General features: G+C 47.1%; 1 protein-coding gene across 3 annotated transcripts in view; it reads right to left on the bottom strand.

Moving 5' to 3' along the window:
- TMOD1 (tropomodulin 1) overlaps nt 1–16,573 on the bottom strand; it is an 89,453-nt gene that overhangs the window by 29,424 nt on the left and 43,456 nt on the right. For all 3 annotated transcript variants that reach the window (XM_055578594.1, XM_055578592.1, XM_055578593.1), the window contains exons 4-6: nt 9,090–9,209; nt 1,614–1,703; nt 560–690 (exon numbers count right to left, since the gene is read on the bottom strand). In XM_055578594.1, coding sequence (XP_055434569.1) covers nt 560–690; nt 1,614–1,703; nt 9,090–9,209 — 341 coding nt within the window. The remainder of the gene's footprint in view (nt 1–559; nt 691–1,613; nt 1,704–9,089; nt 9,210–16,573) is intronic.

Below are 16,573 nucleotides of genomic sequence, written 5' to 3'. Positions count from 1 at the left end.
GTCCACCCGTCTCCGCTCTGCCTGGTGGTCACACAGGAAGGGTCCAGAGAGATGTGGGCCAACAGCCTAGAGTATGACTTTGGACACTGGGCCAATGGTTCCCATCTAGGGTTGCAGAATGAGGCTGAATACGTGCATGAGACACAGGTTCAGGGTTAGGCCCCTCCCCAGGCTTGGGTTACCCCACGAACGTGGTGGGCACCAGGATTTTCCAGCCTTCAGATCCCGTGTAGCCATATGTGTCTGACTCATGATTTATCTCTGAGAAGCTCTCAGTGTTGTGGATAAGGTGGTGGGTTTCCAGAGTCGAAGCTGGGTTGGCTGTGGTAAACATCTGGGTCTGATGTCAGGCCCCAAAGGAAACCAAGATGATGGGCTGTCCTGGTTTATACTGTCCTCCTTCCCAAAAATTTTGCATCTATTCCTGATCCAGAAGGACCCAGAGTCCAAGCAGGACACTGCTGTCTGTGTGCAGTCTGGTCTGGGCTGTCTGGGTCTGAGTGGACTCGGCTTCCCCCACACTCCCACAACAGGGGAAGTGGAGTGAAGGGGGCCTCACCCGGATGTTGTTGAGGTTGACCTCTTCAAGTTTCGGGTCATTGTTCTTTATCCTCTCCAGTGTTTCTTCCACATCGGTGGCATTTGGTTCTTCGTCAGGCACCGGCTTGTACTGTGTAGGTTTGATCACACCTAGAGTGACCGACAACAGGGAGATGGCTCACAGAGATGGGGCGTCATTTCCCCTCAACACAAGGACATCAGAAGGAAGTGGCGGTGGAGCTCAGGGACATGGAAGGCTGGGCCTCTCGGGGGTTACTGAGGGGACGGGTTGGAGGAGGATGGTGATGGATGGGGCCAGGAGTCTGGGCCCTGCTTGGACAATGCCTCTGCCAACCTGCAAGAACCAGTTGAATTCACTAAACTGCCTGACGCTCAGTGTCCTCATGGTAGGGTGTGAACAGTCGTTCTACCCAGGGGGTTCCTGTGAGGATAAAATGAAGACTGCATGGGAAAGAAACGTGTAGGCCTTCCAGAGGAAAGGGTGCTTTGGGCGCCTTCATTTCTCTTTGGGGCCAAATTGCCAGCTTGAAACAACGCAGTGGAGAAATTCAGACAATGTAATGTTGGCACAGGAAAGGACAAGGAGACTTGTGGAGCAGGAGGGGCGCCCAGAGACAGACCCGTGTGGACACATGGACATTTATGATCCGGGTGGAGCCCCAAACCAGAGGCGAGAGGACAGACTTTGCAAGGAGTGGTGCTGGGACAATGGAATATTGATATAAGAAAATGAAAGCTTGATCTCATTTCACACCACACACAAACATGAACTCCAGGAGGATTAAGAAGTGGAGTATAAGAAGTAAATCTCTAAAACTTACAGAAGAAAATAAAGGAGGATGTTCTGATAATATTGAGATGGGGAAGGCCTTTGTAATCAAGTCACAAGGATCCCAGGAGAGTAAAAAGAAGAGGTGAGCAGTTTTAGCTAGTAGAATTTGAAATCTTCTGCAATGAGATTGCAGAGAGTGGGCGGAGGTAGCAAGACTCTGGAGGATCCCTGACTTCCGAGATGCCCTCGCAGTGGGGCAGGGAGCGGGGCCAGTACTCACTGTTGAGTCCCTCCTTGTTCACGATGGAGCTGCTGCCCAAGGCCTGGTAGTACTGCTGGTTGCTCATGAGCGTGTGCATGCCGAGGATAGCTGCAGGGACACAAGGGCCCGTGGCGTGCCTCTCAGACAGGCAGCTTCCCAGGCACAGACAGTCCATCCCCAGGAAGTTTTGCTCACAGAAATGGCAAGAAACACTTTGGTTTTTACTCTTGCCTCTATTGATGTGACTGTCCAATCTCTGTCCCCAGCCCAGGTGTCTCTAGTCCCTGGCCTCAGATTCCTAGGTGTCCCCCTGACATGTCCAACCCAACTTGGCCAAAACAAAACTCCTGTTTCTCATCTTCTCATCCTGCCTGTCCCCTGGGGTAGAACCTCAGTCACATGGCACCCTTCCCCCCCAATCCTCACCCTCCTGTACCGGATCTCTCATTTGTCCCATCTCCCACTCCATCAGCTCTGTCCTGGTCAGGGCCCTATCAGTTCTCGCCAGTGATTCCAGCTGCGGAATCACTGGTATGCTGGCTTCGGTCTCTTTCGACCTTCCCCCAGCAGCATACAGCACAGAGCAGTCAGAAAGATCTCTCTGGAAATGCAAACCTGACTGTATCCCTCTCCTGATCAGTCATTCTTTCATCCATTCATTTGTTTGGCATCTACTGAGTGCCAGCGTCACGTGTCCAGCTCCGGGTTGGGGTGGGGTGGGGGTGGGGATAGCGAGGAATAAGAGAGACAGGGCCTCTGCCATGTAGCCTACAATCTGCAGGGAACTAGAGACTAAGCAAGTCACAACTGAAAACATAAGTGCAGAGTAAGCTGAGTGTTGTAAAGAGAAAGTTCAATGTATTCTGGGAGAAGAGGACAGAGGGATGGGAGCAATGAGATGTTGGCCAAGTGAAAAGAAAGAAGGTAGAATATTCTGGACAGAGGGATAGTGGGTAGGAAGCCACCAGCCAGGGAGAGAGGGGGAAACGGAAGACGGACGGAGGTGAAGCTGGACACGTGGCAGAGGGCACCACGGCCTCACCAGCTGCTTCTGTGGGGCTAGAGAGCACACGGTCCAGCAGTGACCCTCAATCACTGTGCACCCAAATCACTGGGAATCTTTTGAAACTCCTGATGCCCAGACTACCCCAGACCAAGGAACCACAATCCCCAGGGCTGGGGCCAAGCATCTGCCTTTTTAAAAGCTCTGCATAATAACACAGCATTGTAAATCAATCAAAACTATACTCCAATAAAAATGTAAAAAGCTCTCCAGGTGGTTTCAGTGGGCAGCCAAGGTTGAGAACACTGCCTGTCATCCCCCTGAATCTTTACAACAGCAGCAGCCCAGAACCACCATCAGAGCCGCTGTCTGGGTGGGGCTGGAAGAGCCCACCCCAGAAGGTGACTCCAGGTGATCTGATGCACCTGCTGCTGACTCAAGCCTTAGCTCCCTCTGCCCACGGAGATGCAGCCTAAATTAAGGCCCAAAGAGCTCAAAACAGTGCAGAAGCCTCTCTCCTTACCAGTTCTTAACGATGAGCAGGCAGGTCTAATTTTAGCAGAGAAGACTCATAGAATGTGAGAAACAGAAGGGACTTTCAGATCATCTTGTCTTGTGGTTCTTAGCTCCCACTGAGCATCAGAAATTATCCAAGGAGATTAAAAATACATGTCCAGAGATTAGATCAGTTTGTCCAGGAGGACCACTGGTATTGTTGTAAAGTTCCTGGGTCATTTGTATGTGTAGCCATGATTGAGAACCAGTGGTCTAGTCTTACTCCTCATTGTACAGAAGCTGAAACCTAGAAAGGGGAGTGGACTTATCCAAGGACACAGCAGCATCAGAGGCAGAGTCAGACCATCTCACTCACTGCTCAGGCCACACCTAGAAAAAGATATCTGAACTTATCTTGACCTAGAAGGCCCTTTAGGGTGTGACCTGGCCTATTTGAATCAAATCTACTCCAAAGCATTGTTTGTAAAGGTTGCTGGGAATCATAGGAAAGATGTAACCTCAGATGGCTTCTCTGGCTTAGAGTGTATAGAGTGGTGGGAAAATGGAAAATGCATTTTGTGCTTGAATGATAGCTTTTCATAATAGTCCAGAAAGAGGGGGCCAAGGCAGGAAGGTTACAAGGAAATGCTGGGGGATGGAGGAAGGAGATCTGGACTCTGGAGTGAGCCTTGGTACTAATTTACTGAGTAACCCTGTCCAGATGACTTCCACTTTTTGCGCCTCAGTGTATTCACCTCTAAAATGGATCATGTTTGAGGGATGATCTCTTACCTTTTCATGGGCCTTAATAGCCACATGATAATTTCTCACCATCTTATAGTGTTTGATTTTTACGAGCAGCATCCAGGACAGGTACTGTCAACCCCCATTTTTCTGGCAGGCTCAAGAGGATAATGGTTGGTCAAAGACCATTTGGTGAAGACCCTCCTGGCTTCTAAGTTAATGTCCTCACCTACACCTCCACATACTAGGTCACCAACTGGTCTAAAGTTCTAACATTTCCCCTCGACCTCAGAATTCTAAAGACAGACGACATATATTCTAGGAGGTAATGTATATCAATAGCAGTCATCAGAAGAAATAAAACAACTTTGCAATTCAGAGGAGATTAAAGTTCAAAGAGAAGGAAATGGCAACCCACTCCAGTATTCTTGCCTGGAAAATCCCATGGATGGAGGAGCGAGTCGGACACGACTGAGCAACTTCACTTTCACTTTTCAAAGTTCTAAGAAGGTGAGAGGGAGGAGGATTGGATGGGGAGGGGCCAAGTAAAATCACCACTGAGCAGACTGCCCGGTGGCTCCGAAGCCGGTATCCCCTCCTCCTGACCCAAGGACCAAACCGTGACTTTCTCCTTGCTTGGTTTCACACACTCCGTGTCACCAGGAGTGAGTGACAGAAACACAGCACATCAACATTGTCTGCTGCTCCATTCTTTGTAGATACTGGCAGGGCTGAATTTAGCACAGGGGAATGTGATTTCTTACAAAAAAAAAAAAGTCTAGATCTTCCTCAAAACTTAAAAAGGCCTATTTTTGAACTCTGAAAAAGAACATCGAGTTCTCTTTCCTCACTCTGCCTTGGCAGGGCTCCCTCAGTTGGTGACCTGACTTAGGACAGAGAGACAGCGGTACACATCCTTGGCTCCCCCAGCTGCCAAGTGCTCGGGCTGACTCCGGCAGATGGCCGGAAGGTATTTCCTGCATCCTAGGAGCAGGTGAGAGAAGCTGGCTCCGGCCCAGGACCTCAGAGCAGCTGAACCAGCTACTCCTGAATAAGCCATACCCCGACCCTTGTAGTGTCGGGGGAGAAGAGGTGCCTAAGGACATCAAAGTACAGCAGAAGCCGGGTGGTCTGACTAAGACTGCCTCTGATCGTCACAGGAGTGGGGGGGGTGGGGTACCAACTACCCTGGGGTGGCCTGGGGGTTCTGATGGGTAAGTTTCCCTACCCTCAATTCCTTCTTGGGACTGCCCTGCCTGAAAGTTCCCCAAAGGTGAGTCAAGGTCATGCCCCTGACTGGGGAGGGGAGGCAGCGATCACGCACTTGCTTGCAGCTGACTCCCAGTGGCCTCGGAGCCACAGCTCAAGGCCACGTGGCAGGGAGTCAGCACAGTCGGGGGCCAGCACACTGCTCGTCACCCGTGGTGACACTGCATGTTGCTATTTGCATGTCTCTGTTCTGTCCTCTTCATCACATCCTGGGGCCCCCAGGTCAGGGACTGGATCTGATTCATCCCAGCAGTATACGCTGACTCGTGAGTGAATGCACAGATGAGAAAACAAAGTGTGAGTGCGAGTTCACAGGTCTGGCTCCTGTGACATACCTACTGGGTGTCCCCCTACACATCCCCATCACAGCCAGGTATCAAGCCTGCCGCACGTGCACCTGTAAAGCAACGGCTCAGAGGGGCTGCCTCATCCCCAGCTCAGAGCCTCTTTCCCACTGGGACCCATCTCCTGGCCTAGCTCACCTCTAATCTTCCTCCTTTCGGTTCAGCTTTTGTCCCCACCTCGTCTTACGGCCCCACCACTTCACGAGTCCTCTCTTGCACTTGGCCCTTTCTCCCTAGGACACCTGCTCCCACCTGTCCCTGCATGTTGGCCTCGGGGTTTGTTTAACCTTAGCTCTGCAAGGGCAGGAACCAGGCTGCTTTCTTATAGTTAGTCCAGCACAATTGGAAGCTTAGTTAACAGGAATGCTCTGCCCAAGAATCAAGTTGCAGGACACAGAGAGGGCCTGCAGAGCCTTGTGCCCAGCACGCCCTCCTCTTCGTTCCCTAATGCATCATCCACTCAGGGCTCCAGCTACCACCAGCAACACCCCTAGCACTCCAGCAAGGTGTCCCACCTCCAGCGGCTTCATCTCTTAAATTGACTCCTGGCTGGGCAGCTCTCCTCAGTCCTTGCAGGCACCCAGCTCTGTTTTCGGGAGCCTCAGGCCAAAAGCCCACACTCATCCCATCATCTCAGCCATCTTGTCCTCTGATCCAGCTCTAGGAGGAGCTGGTCTTTCAGAAACACATCTTAGACACAGGTCACCTTGGCCCTTGGCCTCACCTGGGGCCTGTCCCCTCCATCCCCTCATCCTCCCAACACCACCACCTCTCTACTCAAACCCCTCCTTTCATCTGGCCTCTCCCAACACTCCCCAGCCCAGGCCTCAATGCTTTAGTGTGACATCTAGAGCCTTTCCTAATTCCTATCCTCACCCCGGCCGACTCTGAGATTCAGCCATGCACCCATCTCCCTACTCTGTATCTACTTCCCTACCCTGGAAGGCTTTATCCAGGGTGTACTGGGTGGTGATGTTGTGAGCAGACCCTAGAACCAAGCTGCCGGAGTGCAAACCCGTGGGCAAGGATAACCTCACTATGCTGACTTTCTCTGTCTGTAAAATGGGGACTTCAATAAAACTCACTTCATAGGATCGCTGTGGTCAATAAATGCAGCAAGGTGTGGAAAGCAACGCCCACAGCAGCGAGGACATAGTTGGTGGTTAACAAATGTTCCACACCTTCTTCTATGGCCACCTTTCAAAAATAGCTGACATGCAACAATAGGCGTCCAAGGCTAGCCAGTTAACGCTGGTGTCGTCCCACAGCTCCCGCTCTCCTTTCTGGGTGTTGGAAGTGTATGGTATCATGAACAGATACTAGTAATTAGCCATGCCAACAAAAATAAAGAGGAATAGTTTCAAGAAATCTAGACAGAAACTTAGCATGATATTGCAGTTCTATTTTGGCATAGGAACTGGCGGTTCTGACAGTGGAGTCATTTGATAATCCCTCTGAACTGCCTATCAAGGAGCGTGACGTCATGAGGGTGATCAGAGGAGAAGGACCAGGACAAAAACAGTCACTGGGGTGAGCCAGTGTGGAGATGCTGGACAACTGTGCCCCCCACCCACTGCCCAGGTGCACAGATGAACCGGAACGCAAGCAAACTGTGGGTCGGGAAGACAGTCCCAGGAGCCTAACGTGGGATCTAATGTGACAGGTGTGGGTTTTGATGAGCAAAGCAGTTGACTATCCTGACCTAAGTGCTGCATTTCCAGGGCCACACCCTCACTGCTGTGTACTTCATAGTGAAAGTGAACACCTTTCTCTCGCAGCCCTGACACCCTTCAAGCCACTGCCCTTTGTCTTTTCCCAAATGTTCCACCTCCCCAGGAAAGGCTATCTGGGTTGAGGGTCTACACATTGGCTCCCCCTTGTTCACTCCTCAGGTTGCTGCAACCTGGCTCTGGTTCCCGGTCCCCCTCTCCCCTAAGAATGTCATCATACTGGTACACGACACGCACAAAAAGCTGGAGAATGCGAAAAGCATGACATTGCAGCCACCTGAGTCCCCTGGCAACGGCAGCCTCACTGGCCTCTGGCCTCGCCTCTGAGTCTCCCGGCAGGCCCTGAACCCTCATACTGTCTCGCTAGCTCTTGCATTAGGCTCTGCCCATCTTGATTTGGCCTTGGGTTCCCAGCGCATTCGTGGTATCCACGGTGGTTACCTTCCTCCTATTTCCACTCTTCTCCCAAAGACTTCTACCCCAGCCAGGGCCCTAGCCTCCAGAGCCCCAGGCCCCACTCCCACCAGGCTCTCCACCCTAGAGCTTGACACCCACCTCCCTATCTCCAGTGCGGACCCTGGAAGAACTCAAGGACTTGCATATACACTTGCCCGCTGTGGGTGGCCATTGGCCTTATTTCCCCTACACTTGTCCCTCCCTCACTGTTACGGCTGAATTTTGTCCCTCCAAAATTGTTGATTGTGTCCTGCTTTGTCCCTCTACTATATTGAATACGGTCATTTCTAGCCCCTTAGAATTTGTAACTGTTTTCAGAGATAAGGTATCTAAAGAAGTGAATAAATGACAATGAGGCTGTTAAGGTGGGTCCTAATGCAATCTGCCTGGTGTACTTACAAGGAGATTAGGACACACAAAGGGACCGACCCCGGGGGACACACGCACAGAGTGACAGAGAGATACGGTCATCTGCAAGCACAGGAGAGAGAGCTCAGAGGGAACCAACCCAGTGGACACCTTGATCTTGGACAGCTAACCTCCAGAACTATTGAGAAAACAATTCTGTTGTTTAAGTCACCAGCCTGTGGTATCTCGTTAGGGCAGCCTGGGCAGACTAGTGCCCCCACCTTCACTAATGACACCAACTTAGTCTCCGGAGAACTGGACTCCTCCCCTGACCTCACAGTTGGCCCCGTCTTTCCTCTCCCCTTCCCACTTGCCTTGAGTCTCTCCCTATCCCATCCACCCTCCTGCCATCATCTGGGTGAGGGTTAGCAGCCCCCCGAGACTGCTGAATAAAAAGACCAGCTACCCCACTGGGCCAGGGAGCACAGCATGATGGTGGGCACGCTGCAGCCAGAGCCTGACCCCCGGCGACAAAGGGATACCAACAAGTGGGGCAGGGACCAGACAGTAACGAGGCGACAAGAGCAGGAGGTGAAGGGCTCTGGATGCCAGGCCACCTTCTGGAGTTTTTGGGGCTGTTTGTGAAGATCACATGGAAACACACATGAAGATGGAGGGTGCTGTATGAATATGAGATTTGGGGTGATCAGCTCCAAGCCCAGCTCTCTGAACTGTGCAAAGTGGTAAAATCAGATGACCTGTTCCAGCCTCTGTGAGTCCCTTGGACCTGAGATGCCAGCAGCCCTCTGTCTCCTCCCCTCTCTTCTTTCTTCCCAGGAGGCCTGGGCAGGGTTTGATGCAATGGCTGGTGAAGGGCTCAGGCTGCCTCCTACATTCCTCTAGGATGGGCTCCAAGGTGGAAAGGGTTTGGGTGTTTTTATCTCTATTTCACTCATTTCGGTTCTTGGTAATAGGTTTCCATCTCCTCTAGTCCTTTTTAGAAACAGAGAGGGTATTTATGTTGAAATAAATCACTCAAGGCTCCCCTGCTGATGCAGGTCAAATGCTTTAGAGGACATGGGGAAGTGTCAGGAATGCCTCCTACCTGCTATGTCACAGAGTTCCGCATCCGAGGCATTTGCCAGGGCCTCCTCCAGCTCTGGCTCCAGTGTCACACTTTCCAGCACGGGGTCCATCGGCTTCTGCTTGGGGACCCAGACCTTTCCTGAAAACACATGAGATGCCTATTACACAGAGCGCCACTGCACTGGGGCAGCCTCTGGCGATGACCCTAGGTGGACCGTCCAGAGTCCTGTGGATCCCTCCATGCCAAGATGCCCTTAAAGCTTCTCTCTCTGGGGACCCAGTGCCAAACTGGCTCAGAGAAAGGGAATCAGAGATCTCCAACAAAGCACCCCTTATGTTTAAAAAGAACCTTAGAACTTGGTCAGAGGAGACTGCTCACTATTGAAAATGCTGGTCATTAATTTTAACAATCAGTAAGTAGAAAAAAATGCAAAAGAAAAATATAATCGAATGCCAGGGTCTGGAATGCTCTAAACAAGGGTTCTGGTATGAGAGAAAAACTTAGAAACATTTCTAAAACAAATACATACACTCAGATTAGTAAAAGATGAATAGGGAGAAACTTGGGACACTATATTTTTAAAGTGTCAGACTCATAACTGAATGAGAGAGCAAAGAGGCACACACAGGGATGGTTGGCGGCTGCAGAGTGCACCAAGATGGCCTTTTGAAGAAATTATGGGGCATCCACACAATGGCGAACCTGCAAAAGAATGATGGAGAGCTCTACTCACTAAGGAAGGAAAACGCCCAAGACAACATGTGTGAAAAAGTGAGAGGTTAACAGGCAGGAAGGCCAGGGGTCTCCAAATGGAGGAAATAGGCTGCAAGTGTCTCTTAACATTCTGTGTTGTTATGATGACACCTGGTTCCACCCGAACTTAACTTTTCTCAAACCTTGAGCTAACCAATGCGTTTTTCTTCTGGGAATGTTTTCCTTAAGCTATGTTAATGAAAACTATGTATTTGCCTTTCTTCAAAATGGTTCTACCTAAGACTAACTTTTGGCCGACAATAGCTCAAAAAACCCGTATTCATATCAATTGTTTTATGTCTGGGGGATGACACACCACGTGCCATCCTATCTCAAAGCGCACACTGTGGGAGAGGGGCCTGGTGAAACTCCGTCAGCCTTGAGGTGTCTTTCTTATCTGATTAATAACTTTCTAACAGACATAAAACAGCTTGCTAAAACTAGCAAGGGGGGCACTCTCTGTCCCCCTTCTGATGTCTATGTCAGAAGCTTTCTCTGTTCCTTTTCATACTTTAATAAAACTCTGCTACACAAAAGTTCTTGAGTGATCAAGCCTGGTCCCTGGTCCCGAAGCTAAATCTTCTTCTTCAGGGATCAATAATCCAACACCGTTCACTGTAAGCTATCAAAAGCAAGCTTACAGAATAGCATAAATTATTTAATTCCAGTTATGAAAAATTGCATGTGTGCATGCCAAGTTGCTCAGTTGTGTCTGACTCTGTGTGACCCTATGTACCCAGCAGGCTCCTCTGTCCATGGGATTCTGCACACAAGAATACTGGAGTGGGTTGCCATGCAAGCCTCAAGAAGATCTGCCCGACCCAGGGATTGAACCCGTGGCTCTTATGTCTGCTGCATTGGCAGGCAGGTTCTTTACCACTAGTGCCACCTGGGAAGCCTGAAAAATTACACACACACACACACACACACACACACACATCTTTATTCATGCAACATGTTTATTGAGTTGCAATCAACCCTGAATATTCATTGGAAGGACTGATGCTGAAGCTGAAGCTCCAACAATTTGGCCACCAGATGTGAAGAGCTGACTCAGTGGAAAAACTCTGATGCTGGGAAAGACTGAGGGCAAGAGGAGAAGGGGGAGACAGAGGATGAGATGGTTGGATGGCATCACTGACTCAATGGACATGAGTTTGAGCAAACTCCGGGAGATAGTGAAGGACAGGGAAGCCTCGCATGCTGCAGTTCATGGGTTGCAAAAAGTCGGACACAACTTAGCGACTGAACAACAATTAACAATTTATTGAGTCCTTCCTACATTCTAGGTACCTTTCTTGGCACTAGGTAGACAGCAGGGAACAGTTTACAGTTTAGTGAAAGAAGACAGGTAACAAGCAAATGTGTAAAGATATCAGATAGTACTAAGCATCACAAAGGAAAATAAAGCCAAGCGAAAGATTAGGAAGTTCCAGGCTGGGGTGTGGGTGAGGTGGACTCTGCTCTTCGGGGTAGGGTGGTCAGGGAAGATGATCTGTGAGCTGGAATCTAATAGAGTCGGGAAATGAGACCTTCAGATCAGTGACAAGACGAGGATGCCCACTTTCACTGCTCCTACCCAACTGTGTACATAAAGTTCTAGTCAGACCGAATGGACAAGAAATAAATGGTATCCAGACTGGAAAGGAAAAAGTAAAATTATCTCTGTTCTCAGATGATATGATCTTATATGTAGAAAACCATAAAGGTTCCACACACACAAAAAAAACAGGGTACAAGATTAACATACAAATCTAAGTGGTATTTCTATACACCAGCAATGAAAAATCTTAAAGGAAAATTAGAAAAATAATGTCATCTACAATAGCATCCTAAAGAACAAAATACTTAGGCATAAATTTAACCAAGGAGGTGAAGGATTTGTACAATCTCCTGCATTGGCAGGCAGATTCTTTTACTGAGCTACTCAGAAAGCCCAGAAAACACTGCTGAAAAAAATTAAAGAAGACAAACAAGCAAAAAGGAATCCCAATTTCAAAGATTGGAAGGCAATATTAAAATGGTAATACTGCCCCAAACAACCCACAGATTCAAAGTCATCCTTACGTCTTTTTTTTTTTTTTTTTTTTTTCAGAAATAGAAAAGCCAAACCTCAAATTCATATGATTGTAAGGGACTCCAGTCAAAAATCTTGATGAAAACAAAGTTGGAGGTTTCAGACTTCCTGATTTCAAAACTTACTATAAGATTAAGCAATGTGGCACTAACATAAGGATAGACATACAACACAATGAGGTAGAATTGAGAGTCCAGAAATAAACCCATACATCTTAAGTAAATTGACTTTTGATGAACTTGTCAAATCCGTTGAATGGGGAAAAATAGTGTCTTCAAGAAATGGTGCTGGGACAACATCAATAGGCAAAAAGATAAAGCTGGATCTCTATCTCACACCACATACAAAAAACCAACTGGAAACAGATCAATGACTTAAGTATAATAGTTAAAACTATAAAATTCTTAGAAGAACACATAAACATAAATCTTCATGACCTTAGATCTGGCAAAGTATTCCTAGATATGACAAAAAAGAATAAGCAACTAGAGAAAAATTGATCAATTGAATTTAAAATTTAAAACCTTTGTGCATCAAAGGACATCATCAAGAAAGTAGAAAGACAACATATAGAAGAAGAAAAAATATTCAAAAATCATATATTTTTATAGGGTCTAGTATTCAGAATATATAAAGAACTTTAACAACTCAACTACCAAAAGAAAAACAACCTATTTAAAAATGAGCAAAGGGCTTATAGACATTTCTCCAAAGAGGATATACAATTGCCTTTTGGTATCTGAGGGGGATTGGGTGCTCAAGTCACTTATATAAAATGGCATAATATTTGCATATAACCTACACACATCCTCCTGTATACTTTAAATCGTCTCTAGATTATGTATACCTACTACAATGTAAATACCATGTAAATAGTTGCCAGTGTGAGACAAATTCAAGTTTTGCTTTTTTAAAATTTGTGGAATTTAAAAAAATATTTCTGATTCATGGTTGGTTGAATCCATTAATACAGAACCTACAGATACGGAGGGTCAGTTGTCAGATGGGCAATAAGCACATGATAAGATGCTCAACAACACTGGTCATTAGGGAAATGCAAATCAGAATCAGAATGAGAGACCTCTTCACAATCGTGATAATGACTATAACAAAAACCAAAAGTTAAAATGGAAACTAACAAGCGTTGGCAAGGATGTGGAGAAACTGACCCTCATATATTGCTGGTGGGACTGTGAAACGGTACAGTTGCTTTGGAAAATAGTTTGGTAGTTCTTCAAAAAAATTAAATGTAAAATTACGTATGATCTAGCAATTTCACTCCTAGATATATACCCCAAAGAACGGAAAACAGTTACCCAAGCAAATACTTATACAGGAATGCTCTTAGCAGCACTAATCACAGTAGCCAAAAACTACCAAAATGTTTATCAATGGATAAATGGACAGACTGTGGAATATCATTCAGGAATAAAAGGGAATGAATGCGTCTTGAAAACAATATTCTAAGTGAAAGAAGCCAGACACACAAAGTCACATATTATATGATATAATTTAGAGGAGATATCCAGAATAGGTAAATCTATAGAAAGAGATTGGTGATAGCCAGGGGTGGGGGACAGGGGGGCATGGAGAGTAACTGCTTATTGGGCACAGGGTTTTATTTTGGATGAAAATGTTTTAGATCTAGATAGAGATGGTAGTCGCACAACATTGTGTATATACTAAATGCTACTGAATTGTTCACTTTAAAATAGTTAATGTTATGTGAATTTAATTTAAAAAAAAAACAACTGCTCACTTTGGCTATTGATTGAGAATAACCTGAAATGGGGCCAGGATGGAAGCCAAGAGATGGTTGATGGTTAGGAGTCTCCTGCAAAAGTCTAGATGACAGATGATAGTGACTTGGACCACAGATGAAGAGGGATGGGAAGTGCAAAGAGAAATGTCCACAAGGATATTCACTAAAATAGGACCAGGGGGCCATCTCTCAGTGGAAAGAATTACTTTATTACTTAAAATGTTTACAGAAAAGATCAGTTACCTATATAAGCAGAACAGGCAAGAAATCATCTGGGAGAAAATGTATAATAACTTTCACCAGAGGTGGATCTGGAAAAGGGCAAAAATGGCGGAAAAGAAAACAAACTGTGAAAGCGGCTGATGCAGTGACTAGGATGAACATTCAGTAAATGTTTAAGACTTATAGTTTATTATACTACTGTAGCAGGTGCCTCCATAGAGGTGGTGACTCAGATATTACAAGACTCAGACTTCTTCCCTTCCTTCATCTTACTAATTGGGATACGGCTATGATGACTGGAGCTTCAGCAGCAAAAAGAACCATGAGGACAAAGATGTATTGCAAGGATGGAAGAATGAAAAACTGGAAAAGCTCTTGATTCCTAACCCCAAGAAAGATGTCTTACCAACCTTGGAATGCCTAACCCAGCAGCTCTACTAAGTAAAAGAAAACTAAATTCTCATCTTAAGTCTCTTTCATTTTACTTGTTTCTTTAGCACATGCAGCCAAATCTGCATAATGAAAATACCCTGCTTGGAACTCTGTTCTGATTCCCCCACTTGAATGAGAGTGAAGGAAAATCCAAATTCCTCAAGATTTTGCATCAGTTTGGTTATGGCCCCTACTACATCCTGCCAGATCTTGTAGTGACTGATATGCTATTTCCCCTCAGCCTAGGCTCCCTCTAGGCCCGGTGTGGGGCAGGTGCTCAGCAGGGCTGGGCTGAATGGCCCTGAGTCTGCCTTTTACAGCTGGAATGTCTCCTTCCACACTCTCTCTGTTGAGACCTGCGCTTATTCAATATACACGTACTCCAACAATCATCATGTAAATATTTTATGATGATGCTGATGCTGGTGGTGATGATGTTACTGATGATAAACCTTTTAGGCTTGTCATTGTTGTGAAAATAGAATAAATTATAGCTACCCTCCTCGGGTCAGCCTGGCCTTTGATGAAGGCACTCAGGCTCTGGGAGTCTGGAGAGCTGTTCCCGGCTCAGGGCCAGGTCAGCATTCTGCAAAGGGGCAGCAAGACTGGTTGGTGTGCCGCCCAGATTCCCTCCCCATCCCCCATCTCATCTCCAGCTCCTCCCCTGGGAGGGGGAGGGCTACACAAGGGAGCAGATGGCAGTAATGACTCACCAACTGTCCACCCAGACCTGCTCTTGACTCTCACAGCCTTGCTTTCCCCAGTTTTCAGATGTGTAGATGGGCTAGTGGGAGTTTTAAGACCTCTCGAAATCCAGAGATTTTTTAAATCTTTACCTGCTGCACCTGAAATCACTCCTCAAGGCACAAGTACCTTGCTTAAAACCAGCTTGCACCTATACTCTCAGCCAGGCACACCTAGGCTTTATGGTCCAGGCTCCCTTCCCCTGCCTCCCAATCCAGGATGCCTCAGATCACACAATTTTTCCAAAGCTCTGTGATCCAGATATCTCCTGGGCTTCCCTGACCTTCCAAGTCTTTGGTAAAATCTGGACTGAGCTCCAACTGCAAGCGCTGGATGGCTTGACATCCTCCCTGCAATGTCCACCCCTCCCTGCTCTTTCATTTTATTATTTATCAGGCAGTTACTCTGTGTACTGGATTGTGCTAACACAACAGGGCATGCCTGCTCAGTTGCTCAGTTGATATAGGGACAAAGCCACGGACAGGGACCCCTGGCGCACCATGCTGACATCCTTGGGGGGATGACAACGGAAGAGGCAGAAAATAAAGAATTACCCAATTAATTAATTAGAATGAATGCTTTCATTCAACAACTATTTACTGGGTGCCTACAATGTTCTACGGTTTATGAGGTACAGGACTATAACAATGAACTAGACAGATGTGGCACTAGTACCCATGGAGCTTATATTCTAAGGAAAAAGTCTACAAGATCCATTATGCATGTAATCAGTTTGAACGCATTACTTTTCACTTTCATGCATTGGAGAAGGACATGGCAACCCACTCCAGTGTTCTTGCCTGGAGAATCCCAGGGACAGAGGAGCCTAGTGGGCTGCCGTCTATGGGGTCGCACAGAGTCAGATACGACTGAAGTGACTTAGCAGCAGCAGCAGCATTCATTCAACACTTCTCTCTTGAGCCCTGCTGGGTGCTTCGGGAACTGTGTGAGCAAAAGTGGCTGAGTGCCTGCCTCATGGAGCTTACAGGCCAGTGTGAATAAATTGTTCTGAAGAACACACAAAGGCTTCTGAGATGGAGACTAACCGAGGGGGAGTTGAATGGATGGAATGTGCTAACCAGTGGGAACAGGAAAGGCTTTCCTGAAAGAGGAGACAGTACAGTTGAGACCAAGAGGGTAATAATAGCTGATACTGATATTGCATTCATGATGGGCCAGGTGCTGTGCTAAGTGCTTTATATATATATATATATAAACTTGATCTTCAGAACACCCTCAGGAGGCTGGTAATAATATTCTTTTCATCACCCCCATTTCACAAATGAGGAAATGGAGGCACAGCAGGTTTAAAAATGTACTTGAGGGAATTCCCTGGCAGTCCAGTGGTTAAGACTCTGAGCTTCCACCACAGGGGGTGCGGGTTCCATCCCTGGTCGGGGACTAATAAGATACCACAAGGCTTGCAGTGCGGCCAACAAACAAATGTACTCAAGTTCACACAGCTAGTAAGGGATAGTGCCAAGATTGCAGCCAGAGTAGACCCAGCTCCAG

The sequence above is a fragment of the Bubalus kerabau genome, chromosome 4 (genome assembly GCF_029407905.1).
Source record: "Bubalus kerabau isolate K-KA32 ecotype Philippines breed swamp buffalo chromosome 4, PCC_UOA_SB_1v2, whole genome shotgun sequence".
Lineage (NCBI taxonomy): Eukaryota > Metazoa > Chordata > Mammalia > Artiodactyla > Bovidae > Bubalus > Bubalus kerabau.
This window is presented reverse-complemented; position numbering and strand designations above follow the sequence as displayed.